Genomic DNA, 12,066 nt, shown 5'->3' with positions numbered 1-12,066 from the left:
AATACGTATCTATAAAATTAATATTGCAGGTAAGAGCGCTGCCTTACCCAGAGAATATTGTTCATCAGTTGGCCGCAGGGAGCAGCAACGCGATTGGCAGGCCTGTCGGCTGGAGTTGCCAAGTCCTTGAGCATCCTCCACCCCATGCTCCCGCCAGTGCTAGGGTCGTCACTGAGAACGGACTCCCCATGATTAACGTTGATTCGGGGATGCCATGGGTCATCGGCAGCACCGAAAGGTACAACCAACTCCTCGACAACCTCTTCCGGGATCCTAACATGCGGAATCTCGATGAAGTCACCGACAAGAGCAGGGACGAAAGCGCTCTTGCTGGGACCGCTAGAGCGCGTCGAGAGGACCGCTGGAGTCTCCTTGTTTGGAGGCTTGTCGATGTTGGCCTGGTTGGTTCTGGCCCCGCTACTGCCGGCCCTAGGAATAGTCGGGTCCCTTAAGGTGACCGTCAACTTTTTCGGCGGATTAGGTTCGGTCTCGTCCTCCAAATTAACGACCCCTTCCGGCCAGGTCCCTTGTGCATCCTTTTCGAGGGGTGCCACCTCACTATCATGCTTTTTTTGCCTTTTCTGTTGCTCTCGGTCGGAGGACTCAGACGTCCTCTTAGACGCATTCCCTCCACCCCTTTTCACAACTAGGGTGCGGGGTTTGGTAGCACGTTCGGTAGGAGCCATATCTTGTCGTCTCGTTCTTTTTCTTTTCGAGGCTTGATAACTTGCTATTTGATACGATTTTAGGGTGTTTTGAACCTAGTTTACTTGATATAAATTGCGTTTTGGTTCATTTTTACTCTATTATTATGCAATTCTTGTGTATCCTATGCTTCACGGGTTGTTGGTGTTTTTGTTGAGATTCTAGGTTCAAAAGAACGACCAAATGAAGCCCATGGATACAAAGCCAAGGTTAGAAGCAAGAAGATGGATGAAAGAAGCCAAGGAAAGGAGCATTATAGAAGAAAAGATGAAAAAAAGGGGTTTAGAAGACCCTGCACGGCTGTGCCAGACCTTGCACGTCCGTGCAGGAGGTTCCAGAAAGCTTCAGCAAGCTGCCAAGGCCTGCACGGCCGTGCTTAATCTGGCACGTCCGTGCAGAAGAGGGTGCACGACTGTGCCAGACTTTGCACGTCCGTGCAGAAGTGCTCCAGAAACTCAGAACATTCTGCCAAGGCCTGCATGGACGTGCCAAATTAAGCACGTCCGTGCAGATGTAGCTGCACGTCCGTGCCAATATCTGCACGTCCGTGCGGAACTGCTCGATTCTTAGCAGTACGTTCTGCCTCAATTCTGCCCCCTCTGCACGTCCGTGCCAAACTTGGCACGGCCGTGCTAAGCCTTGCACGTCCGTGCCAAATCTGGCACGTCCGTGCAGACCTGCAGTCGAACTCCTTCCTTGTTTTCTCCGTCCTTTTTATTTGGGGGTCATATAAATACCCCTTTAGAGCTCATTTGTACGGGGGAGGCAGTTTTTCAGAGCTTTTCTCTTAGTTTGTAGTCTTAGAACATTAAATTCTCAAATCATTAGTTAGTTCTCAATTATTAGCTTGGAATTATTCAAATTCAATCATTGTAGAAGACAAAATCCACCATTGTTGCTCACCTTGAAGCTTCATAGTAACCATTTCTTACTCATCTTTTCTACTTCTCTTTACTTTGTTGTTAATTATTTGCTAGTTCTTGCATGTTTTGGATTGTTAATTAGCTTAATCCTTAGTTTTAATTTGTTCATGAATTGCTTGAAATCTTTAATTGCTTTAACCCCCATGGATTGTGAGTAGTCTAAATTCTAGGGTTTGGGCAAAACCCTCAATGTAGTCACTAATTACTTGTTGCATGTGCTAATTTGGTTGTTGTGGGATGTTAATTAGTTGAGCTTAAGTGGTTTAATTTCTTAGTTCTTGTATATGGCCATTGCTAGAACTATTTATCCAAGCTTTCTCAACGAAGGATCGAGAGATGAACTTGAGTTAGCTCCCTTATGCTTGATTGACCCGAAATGCCATGAGAATAGGGATTACCGGTCAAGGGAATGTTTATGTCATCGTGATTATGCTTTAACACTTGTTTTATGCTATGTAACCACGAGAGTAGGTCGTATTCATGATTCAAGTAATCCCTCTAGCTTGAGAGAGTAGTTGGGTGCTTTAGATGACTTCCCCTAATTTATCCCATTAATTTACCTTGATTGTTGCATGCTAATTGTGATTTGTGATGAAGTTGAGTGGTATAACCCAAGCCCTAGATTCCTCTTAATATTGTTAACCTCCTCTTAGCTTAGTTGAATTGTGTTAGAAGAAGTTACTAAAAACCAACCCAATTTAGAATTCGTTTAGCTTATTTAAACGGTAGTACTCGGTGGTTGATTCAACGCCTCTCTTGGGTTCGACCCTTTCTTACCCTTACTATTGTTAGTGAGACCAAGATAGGAATTATTATCTTTGGTAGGCTCGACGACGGCCTATCAAGTTTTGGCGCCGTTGCCGGGGAGGCAAAGTCACATTGAATGTATTATTGTTGAATGAGACTAGATGTGTGTATATGTATAGTAGTTTTCTTACCTTAATTTTTGTTTATGTGTGTTTAAATTGCGATAGTCATTGCTAACGTTTTTCTTAGCTTTGTTTGACTTTGCATGACACGAAAGAGTAAGCAATCACCGCTTATTCCCGTTGATCCAGAGCTAAATAGGACTTTGAGAAACGTGAGGAGACTCTTGCAAGGCACACCCGAGTTTTCCATTGTATATTCGGATTCCGATCCGGAAGAGGTTTTTGGAACTAACGAAGAAGATAACATGGGAGAGAATCCTCCTCAACCATTGTTAAGAGACTATGACCACCCCAACGCATTCCAACTTCGGAGTGGCATACGTCTTCCCACCACAAATGCAAACAACTTTGAACTTTCACCTCAACTCATCCGTATGATTCAAAGCGATCAATTCGGAGGTAGTCCTCATGAGTGTCCTTTTGCTCATTTGGACAACTTTCTTGAGTTGTGTACAACTATCAAGCAAAACAACATTTCGGAAGAGTTCATCCGTATGCACATGTTTCAATTCTCCCTCCGTGATAAAGCAAAACATTGGTTGAGAACGGTTGAAGAGGGATCATTGAGTACATGGGACGAAGTCACTAGAGCCTTTCTTGGAAAGTATTGTCCTCCGGAAAAGACCGCCGAACTAAGAAGAAAGATCACCAATTTCAATCAAGACATTGATGAAACATTGAGTGAAGCTTGGGAGCGTTTCAAAGATTACACAAGGAAATGCCCCCACCATGGTTTTACATCATGGATCATTGTACAAAGCTTCTATGACGGTCTTACTCCTATTTCAAGGGCCAACCTTGATTCCGGGGCCGGTGGTAGCCTCAAAAAGCTATCGGTGGACGATGCATACAAGATGATTGAAGAAGTGGCCAAGCATTATGCATATGGAGGTGATAGAAGGCAACCTCAAACAAAGAAGGGCGGAATTCATGATCTTAGTGCAATAGATCTTATTGCATCAAAGTTTGATATGCTAGCTCACAAGCTAGATCAAGCCACCCTCACACCCTCAAGCTCTTCCTCGCAAGTCATGTCTTGTGAGACTTGTGGAGGAAATGATCACTTGTCCTCTTATTGCAACTCAACGAATCAAGAGCAAGCGGCGGCAATTGGGCAAAGGAATGAACAATACTCCCAATCCCACAATCAAAGTTGGAAGCCCCAACATAACACGGGATGGAAGCAATACAACCAAGGCCCCCCACAAAATAACTACAACCAAAATCAAACCCAACCTCAAAACCACTACAACCAACCTCAATCACAAAACCAACAAGCTCCATACCGCCATCCCAACCAAAGGGATCAAAACCACCAAAGATCACAATATAACCAACCCGCTCCTCCTCCTCCACCTCCTCAAAAGACTAGCCTTGAGTCCGTTCTTGAAACTTTCATGACTCAACAAATAAGGAACAATGCGGAGATGAATGCAAACATCCAACAACTCCAAGCACATAATAAGATAATGGAGGGCCAATTGGCTCAAATTGCACAACAAGTTGGAAGTTCATCCTCCAATCCTAGTGGTCACTTTCCAAGCTCAACGGTAGTGAACCCAAAGGAGCAAGCTAAGGCTATCACTTTGAGATCGGGAAGGGGTTATGAGGGCCCGGTTATGAGTGAGGAGGAGACACAAAAGAGAGATGAGGGAGTTGTGGTGAGAAGTGAGGATGATTTTGAAAATGAAGTAGTTGAAGTTGAGAGAAAAGAGCAAAAGAGTGATGAGGGAGCCACAAAGAAAGACGAGGGAGATGAAGAAAGAATAGAAAAGCCCCCTATGAGAGTATATAAGCCCCCCATTCCGTTTCCTCATAGAATTGTAGAGAAGAAGTTGAATGAGAAGTTTTCAAAATTTCTTGAAGTCATGAGAGGACTTCAAGTGAACATCCCCTTTCTTCATGCTATGTCACAAATGCCTACCTATGCAAAATTTTTGAAGGATCTTCTATCCAACAAGAGTAGGCTTGAAGAGAGTGCAACCATCTCCCTTCCTAAGGAGGTGAGTGCAATCATCCAAAACAAGCTTCCCCAAAAGCTTGGTGACCCCGGTAGCTATGCAATACCGGTGAAGATTGGAGATTTGGAAGCTATGGATGCTTTATGTGATCTTGGGGCAAGTGTGAGCTTGATGCCCTATTCTATTGCAAAGACCTTGAAAGTTGGAGACTTGAAACCAACAAGAATGTCCTTACAACTAGCCGACCGCACGGTTAGGCTACCTTTGGGGATTCTTGAAGATGTGCCAGTTCAAGTTGGAAGAGTATTTGTGCCGTGTGATTTTGTAGTAATGGAGATGGAAGAAGATTCAAGAGTACCCCTCATTTTGGGGAGACCATTTTTGAACACCGCGGGAGTGGTGATTGATATGAAGGAAGGAAGATTGACTTTAAATGTGGGAGATGAGAAAATTTCATTTTCATTCTCACAACCTTTAAAAAAGCCATTGATTGATGAAGTTCATAGAATTGACACATTGGAGAGGGACTTAGAAGAGTTCCGAGAAAGATTGTATGAAAGAGATCCTTTACAAGCTACCCTAACGGGAAGCTTTGTTGAGGAGGGTGAAGAAGCAAAGGGGTATGATCTCTTGCTCAACCAACCTTTGGCCCACGAGATGATAAAATTTGAAGTGCTTAACGTGGAGGCAAAAGAGGAGTGGACTACGCCTCCTCCTAAGGTTGAACTTAAACCCCTTCCCCCTCTACTTAAATATGCTTTTCTTGATGATAGTGAGAATTATCCCGTTATTGTCAATGCTAAGCTCGATGACACCTCTCTTGAGAAACTCCTAGTTGTTTTAAGGAAGTATAGAGATGTCATTGGGTACAAAATTGATGACATTAAGGGGATAAGTCCCACCATATGCATGCATAAAATTCTACTTGATGATGATCATGCTTCCTCGATTGAGCACCAAAGAAGGCTCAATCCCAATATGAAGGAAGTGGTAAAAAAGGAAGTTTTAAAACTTCTTGAGGCGGGCATAATCTATCCTATCTCCGATAGTAAGTGGGTTAGCCCGGTTCAAGTTGTGCCTAAAAAGGGAGGCATGACCATCATCAAAAATGATAAGGGTGAGACCATTTCTACGAGGTCGATCACCGGGTGGAGGATGTGCATTGATTATCGAAAATTGAATAAATCCACCCGGAAAGACCACTTCCCACTCCCCTTCATTGATCAAATATTGGAAAGACTAGCATCACATAGTCATTATTGCTTCTTGGATGGATACTCGGGATTCTTTCAAATTCCAATCCACCCCGAGGACCAAGAAAAGACTACATTCACATGTCCTTTTGGCACCTTCGCATATCGAAGAATGCCATTTGGGCTTTGTAATGCACCTTCCACATTTCAAAGGTGTATGATGTCTATTTTTTCCGACATGCTTGAATCATCAATTGAGGTATTCATGGATGACTTTTCTGTTTTTGGTTCATCTTTTGACACTTGTCTTTCAAACTTGATTAAAGTGTTAAAAAGATGTCAAGAGGTGAACTTAGTTTTGAATTGGGAGAAATGTCATTTCATGGTAGAGGAGGGAATTGTTCTTGGTCATGTGATTTCTAGTAGGGCCATTGAGGTAGATCGTGCCAAGATTGAAGTAATTGAGCGCCTCCCACCCCCTAAAAATGTGAAGGGGATAAGGAGCTTTCTTGGACATGCGGGTTTTTACCGCCGGTTCATAAAGGATTTTTCAAAAATCGCAAAGCCGCTCACTCAATTGTTGGTAAAAGATGCCCCTTTTGTGTTTACTAATGATTGTCAGCTAGCATTTGATAGGTTGAAGGAAGCCTTGATTTCGGCTCCTATAATTCAACCCCCTAATTGGGAACTTCCTTTCGAGCTTATGTGTGATGCTTCGGATTTCGCCGTTGGGTCTGTTCTTGGACAAAGGAAGGACAAGAAGCTCCATGCTATCTATTATACTAGCAAAACATTGGATGAGGCACAAAGGAATTACACAACCACGGAAAAGGAGTTTCTAGCCATTGTTCATGCAATTGAGAAGTTTAGGTCCTACTTGTTGGGCTCTAAGGTCATAGTTTTCACCGACCATGCGGCCTTGAAGTACCTCTTGTCTAAGAAGGAACCTAAGCCAAGACTATGTACCGGCATTTCTACCCAGGGGGCTCAAGCTCCCAAGGGGGCCCGAACCAATGAGTTAGTTTCTTCCTCCCCTTCTCTTTGTGCTTGCATTGCTTTAACATTGGGGACAATGTTTATGATAGCTTGGGGGGGAGTGGAGTGTTCTCTCATGTGTCATTGGTTCGTGTTGTGTTTTCGTGTTTCCATGATTGAGTTTGCATGTTGGTTTTTCCCATTCTCTTCTTCCCTAACATCCAAATCCTTTAAATCCAAATTTGCTCCCTTTGAAATCCAATACCCTAAATCCAAATTTCTTATCTTGTGAATACCTCTCTTATCTTTTCATTTAGTTGTATAGTTTTTTTTATTATTATTTTTTTTTTTTATGCTTAGTTTAGCTAGCCCAATGCTGTAATTTTTCATTTCTTACTCAAAAAAAAAATTCGAAAAACGAAAAAATATTGAAAAATGAAAAGATTGCCCAAGGATGAAACTCAAATGACGACGCTAATATGTTTTGCTTGCTTGACTCTTGAGTGATGAGTAAAAGTTCTTTTAGAAGGGTGCATGCAAGAGTTGGGGTCATTTAGAGGTCTATTAATCCTGGTTGCATTAGTGTATATGAAATGAAAGTCGATGAATGCTCAATTGCACATCTAGCATAGGATATTGTTAAATTTGCCCAAAGTAGGATATGTTTGAGTCAAATTGCGGTCCCTTGTGCCCTTAATGTGCCTCACTTCCTCCCCGAAATGAAACTCTATTAGGGAATTGGTTATACTTGTATTATGTGTAATAAGTGGCATAATAAGCCACACGTTTCGAATAAAGAAAGAGCCGCTCACAGTTAAAAGAGGCGAGGGCAATAATGTAAAAAAAAATGAGAAAAAAAAAATAAAAAATAAATAGAAAAGAAGGGAGAACAAAAAAAAAAACTCCCCCAAAAATTCTCAAAATTTTGATTTTCTTTTCTTTAGAGGTCAACTTGTGGATGCCTCCCACACATTGTCGAATTTGTTGCTTATTGTTTCTTGTGAAATTCCCGAGTTAGAGTGTAATTAAGGGGCCTTGGGTGTGCATTTTGGGAGGTGGACTAGCATTTTGAGATTTTATAACCGAAAGAGGGCTCATTACAACTTTGGAATATCTAGGTGTGCTCTAATGAACTAGTAAAAGGCCAAAGGAAGTATCCTAGTGCAACCTTCTTTAGTTTTCCTCTCTACCCCCAACTCATGTGTACATTTGTATGATCGGTAATTCTTGAAAGTCGTTCACTTGTCTTGCTTGTGTCTCATATCCCGATGAGTTGACTTGGGCGAAAAATTGAACTTGTGCGATTTTTGGCGATGTGCTGTGGACTGCGTGAGTTGTGGGGCAAACTCATTGGAAACCCTCACGAGATAAAAACTCGTCCTCTAAGGCGACTTAGAGGTTTAAATTGCTTCTCACTTGTGCTAAAAGTGATGATGGTTGTCACCATGCGGATTTGTTTATGTATGCTTCCCCCTTGTTGCCTCTCCTTGGATTGATGATTAGCAATTTGTTTTCCTCCTTTGGTTTGACATTTTTGTTTTGCTCGAGGACGAACAAAAGCTTAGCTTGGGGGGATTTGATAACTTGCTATTTGATACGATTTTAGGGTGTTTTGAACCTAGTTTACTTGATATAAATTGCGTTTTGGTTCATTTTTACTCTATTATTATGCAATTCTTGTGTATCCTATGCTTCACGGGTTGTTGGTGTTTTTGTTGAGATTCTAGGTTCAAAAGAACGACCAAATGGAGCTCATGGATACAAAGCCGAGGTTAGAAGCAAGAAGATGGATGAAAGAAGCCAAGGAAAGGAGCATTATAGAAGAAAAGATGAAAAAAGGGGTTTAGAAGACCCTGCACGGCTGTGCCAGAACTTGCACGTCCGTGCAGGAGGTTCCAGAAAGCTTCAGCAAGCTGCCAAGGCCTGCACGGCCGTGCTTAATCTGGCACGTCCGTGCAGAAGAGGGTGCACGACCGTGCCAGACTTTGCACGTCCGTGCAGAAGTGCTCCAGAAACTCAGAACATTCTGCCAAGGCCTGCATGGACGTGCCAAATTAAGCACGTCCGTGCAGATGTAGCTGCACGTCCGTGCCAATATCTTCACGTCCGTGCGGAACTGCTCGATTCTTAGCAGTACGTTCTGCCTCAATTCTGCCCCCTCTGCACGTCCGTGCCAAACTTGGCACGGCCGTGCTTAGCCTTGCACGTCCGTGCCAAATCTGGCACGTCCGTGCAGACCTGCAGTCGAACTCCTTCCTTGTTTTCTCCGTCCTTTTTATTTGGGGGTCATATAAATACCCCTTTAGAGCTCATTTGTACGGGGGAGGCAGTTTTTCAGAGCTTTTCTCTTAGTTTGTAGTCTTAGAACATTAAATTCTCAAATCATTAGTTAGTTCTCAATTATTAGCTTGGAATTATTCAAATTCAATCATTGTAGAAGACAAAATCCACCATTGTTGCTCACCTTGAAGCTTCATAGTAACCATTTCTTACTCATCTTTTCTACTTCTCTTTACTTTGTTGTTAATTATTTGCTAGTTCTTGCATGTTTTGGATTGTTAATTAGCTTAATCCTTAGTTTTAATTTGTTCATGAATTGCTTGAAATCTTTAATTGCTTTAACCCCCATGGATTGTGAGTAGTCTAAATTCTAGGGTTTGGGCAAAACCCTCAATGTAGTCACTAATTACTTGTTGCATGTGCTAATTTGGTTGTTGTGGGATGTTAATTAGTTGAGCTTAAGTGGTTTAATTGCTTAGTTCTTGTATATGGCCATTGCTAGAACTATTTATCCAAGCTTTCTCAACGAAGGATCGAGAGATGAACTTGAGTTAGCTCCCTTATGCTTGATTGACCCGAAATGCCATGAGAATAGGGATTACCGGTCAAGGGAATGTTTATGTCATCGTGATTATGCTTTAACACTTGTTTTATGCTATGTAACCACGAGAGTAGGTCGTATTCATGATTCAAGTAATCCCTCTAGCTTGAGAGAGTAGTTGGGTGCTTTAGATGACTTCCCCTAATTTATCCCATTAATTTACCTTGATTGTTGCATGCTAATTGTGATTTGTGATGAAGTTGAGTGGTATAACCCAAGCCCTAGATTCCTCTTAATATTGTTAACCTCCTCTTAGCTTAGTTGATGTGTTAGAAGAAGTTACTAAAAACCAACCCAATTTAGAATTCGTTTAGCTTATTTAAACGGTAGTACTCGGTGGTTGATTCAACGCCTCTCTTGGGTTCGACCCTTTCTTACCCTTACTATTGTTAGTGAGACCAAGATAGGAATTATTATCTTTGGTAGGCTCGACGACGGCCTATCAAGGCTCTGGTGGCGAAGGTGGGAAGGGTGTCGTATGACTTCTTTGGCCGATCCGGGCACTGTTGCTTCACTCTCCCGTCAGGGTGCAACCCTAGTCGGCTAAAGTCAAGTTTGTCAATACCTGGCGGAGGAAAAATCGAAGAAAAACCGATAATAAACGTCAATAAACCGATATCGTAAAGGTAAACTTGGGCGTTAAAACAAGTGTAAGTAAAATACACGCAGGCAGGTAAGAGAATAAGCAGGCAAAACACTTATCAAAATTAATTCCTGCATTCAACTTACAGTAAAGATAAATATAAGCAAATGTATATAATTTATAAATGTTTCCATACCAAAAGCATCGGTATGGCAGAGACCGACATGAGAAAGAGGGGCGTTGCCCAGTATATAATTACAATGGGGCAACCACACCCCCGGAACAGCTTTATTCTTCTTACCAGCACTAACATATGTACAATTAAACCACTTAAAAGCTTTTTTCTCCATCGTTCCTAACGCTCTCGACCGTATGGTCTCGAACATGCTGTGTGGGTGATGAAATGTCCTACGGACGGTAAAATCGTCAGGAACACTCATAACATAAAATTCATTCTTCCAATTCTTGCAACTGGTCAATTTTGGCCACACTGTGCATTTACCGGGAGCGGTAAAAAGGGACCACCATCCGGGTGACTGGCTATCTCTCTTTATCCAGTGCAATCTCCGAAATAAGTTCAGGGTAAGGGGAAAGTCCATAAATATCATGACCCAGACAAGAGACACTATATTTCGGATGGTTGGAGGCGTTAACTGTGCAATTGAAACATTCCAAGCCCCGAATATTTTTTCGATATAATGATGGAGTGGAAACCGTAAACCAAATTCTAAATGTTTTGCATACACAACAATGTGGCCGGCAGGCAGTCCAAAGCCGTTTGACCTTCGATTGGTAGTCTCAGCTCGTAGCCGTCAGGAAGACGGTAGAAGCGTTTGCCATGTTGGCAATACTCTTTCTCGGTGGTTGTCTGCAACCATACCGGATCCACAACTGACTCAGTTATTTCATAGCTGTTGGGAATTTCTTGAGGTTCTAGATACTTTGGATCATCTCGATCTGAGTCGTATTCCTCGTCGAGACATTCTTCTTCTGCGATCTGAGCAGCAAGATAGAAGTCTGCAGCAATTTCCTCGTCAGTCTCGTCGTCTTCTTCCTCATCATTATCTCCCTCCCCAAGCTTTTCTGATCCCTCTGCATCGTCTTTAATTCTTCATTACCGACGCTTTCACCCCCACTTTCTTGCCGTTCTAGGCTATCTTGAACTGACCGGATATCTTCTTCTCGGATATCCGAAACTTCATGCCCAAGGTCAACAACTTCTTCATCAACAGAGGGTCTACTGCTCTCACCAACCTCACGCTGGTAACTGATATGTTTTGTTCTCGGCATCCTGTCAATATTAGTGTCGTATTGATTAAATAAATCCAAATTTGACCTCAAATGATAACGAACGCTAATAGGCTCAACATCGGCAATCTCTATGTCCTCTGGAATATCGGGGTTGGTAGGACGCAAAGCCTTCTCGGCGTCAGCCAGAAACTTATGACGGTAATAAGCTTCTCTTTCTTCTACAAAAGTTAAGGGTGTACAGAGTTCAGCCTCATTGGCTTTACCCGTATTTGCATGCATGCCAGAACCAGACATTCACAAATAATGAAATAAACGCAAAATCTACTTAACCACAAACCAGTGAGAAATCAAAAAGAAAGTTAGGGTTTTTTTACCTCTTTTGAACTCAACTCTTGAAAGCGTAACTCAGGAATTAAGTGTCCTCCGTTTACAAACACCGGTCACAATACAACTGAACAAACCTTTGACAAATCGACCCCTGAATCGCAGAAATATATGCGTACTACGAGCGAAATGAAGTAGAAATTTTTCGAAATTTTTTCGCAAGGGAAATGAAGGGTCAAAAGTACGAAATTCGCTATTTTACTGTCCAAATGAAGCGGTTGATGTGACATTTACCGCATGCAATCCAACGGCTGTAATAAAACGCCTTTTCAAAAACACCC

General features: G+C 42.3%; 2 protein-coding genes across 5 annotated transcripts in view; one reads left to right on the top strand and one right to left on the bottom strand.

Moving 5' to 3' along the window:
- LOC110689333 (cellulose synthase-like protein E6) overlaps positions 1-12,066 on the bottom strand; it is a 31,954-nt gene that overhangs the window by 16,354 nt on the left and 3,534 nt on the right. The gene's annotated exons all lie outside the window — the stretch shown is intronic.
- Positions 2,600-6,978, top strand: LOC110689504. The gene has a single exon (XM_021866288.1). It carries the CDS (start codon positions 2,641-2,643, stop codon positions 6,976-6,978), a length of 4,338 nt encoding a protein of 1,445 aa, XP_021721980.1. The 5' UTR covers positions 2,600-2,640.

The sequence above is a fragment of the Chenopodium quinoa genome, unplaced genomic scaffold (assembly GCF_001683475.1).
Source record: "Chenopodium quinoa cultivar QQ74 unplaced genomic scaffold, ASM168347v1, whole genome shotgun sequence".
Lineage (NCBI taxonomy): Eukaryota > Viridiplantae > Streptophyta > Magnoliopsida > Caryophyllales > Amaranthaceae > Chenopodium > Chenopodium quinoa.
This window is presented reverse-complemented; position numbering and strand designations above follow the sequence as displayed.

What these genes read in the sequence shown, in the direction of transcription:
- LOC110689504 (XM_021866288.1), top strand. Translation starts at nt 2,641, where the DNA reads ATGACACGAAAGAGTAAGCAATCACCGCTTATTCCCGTTGATCCAGAG.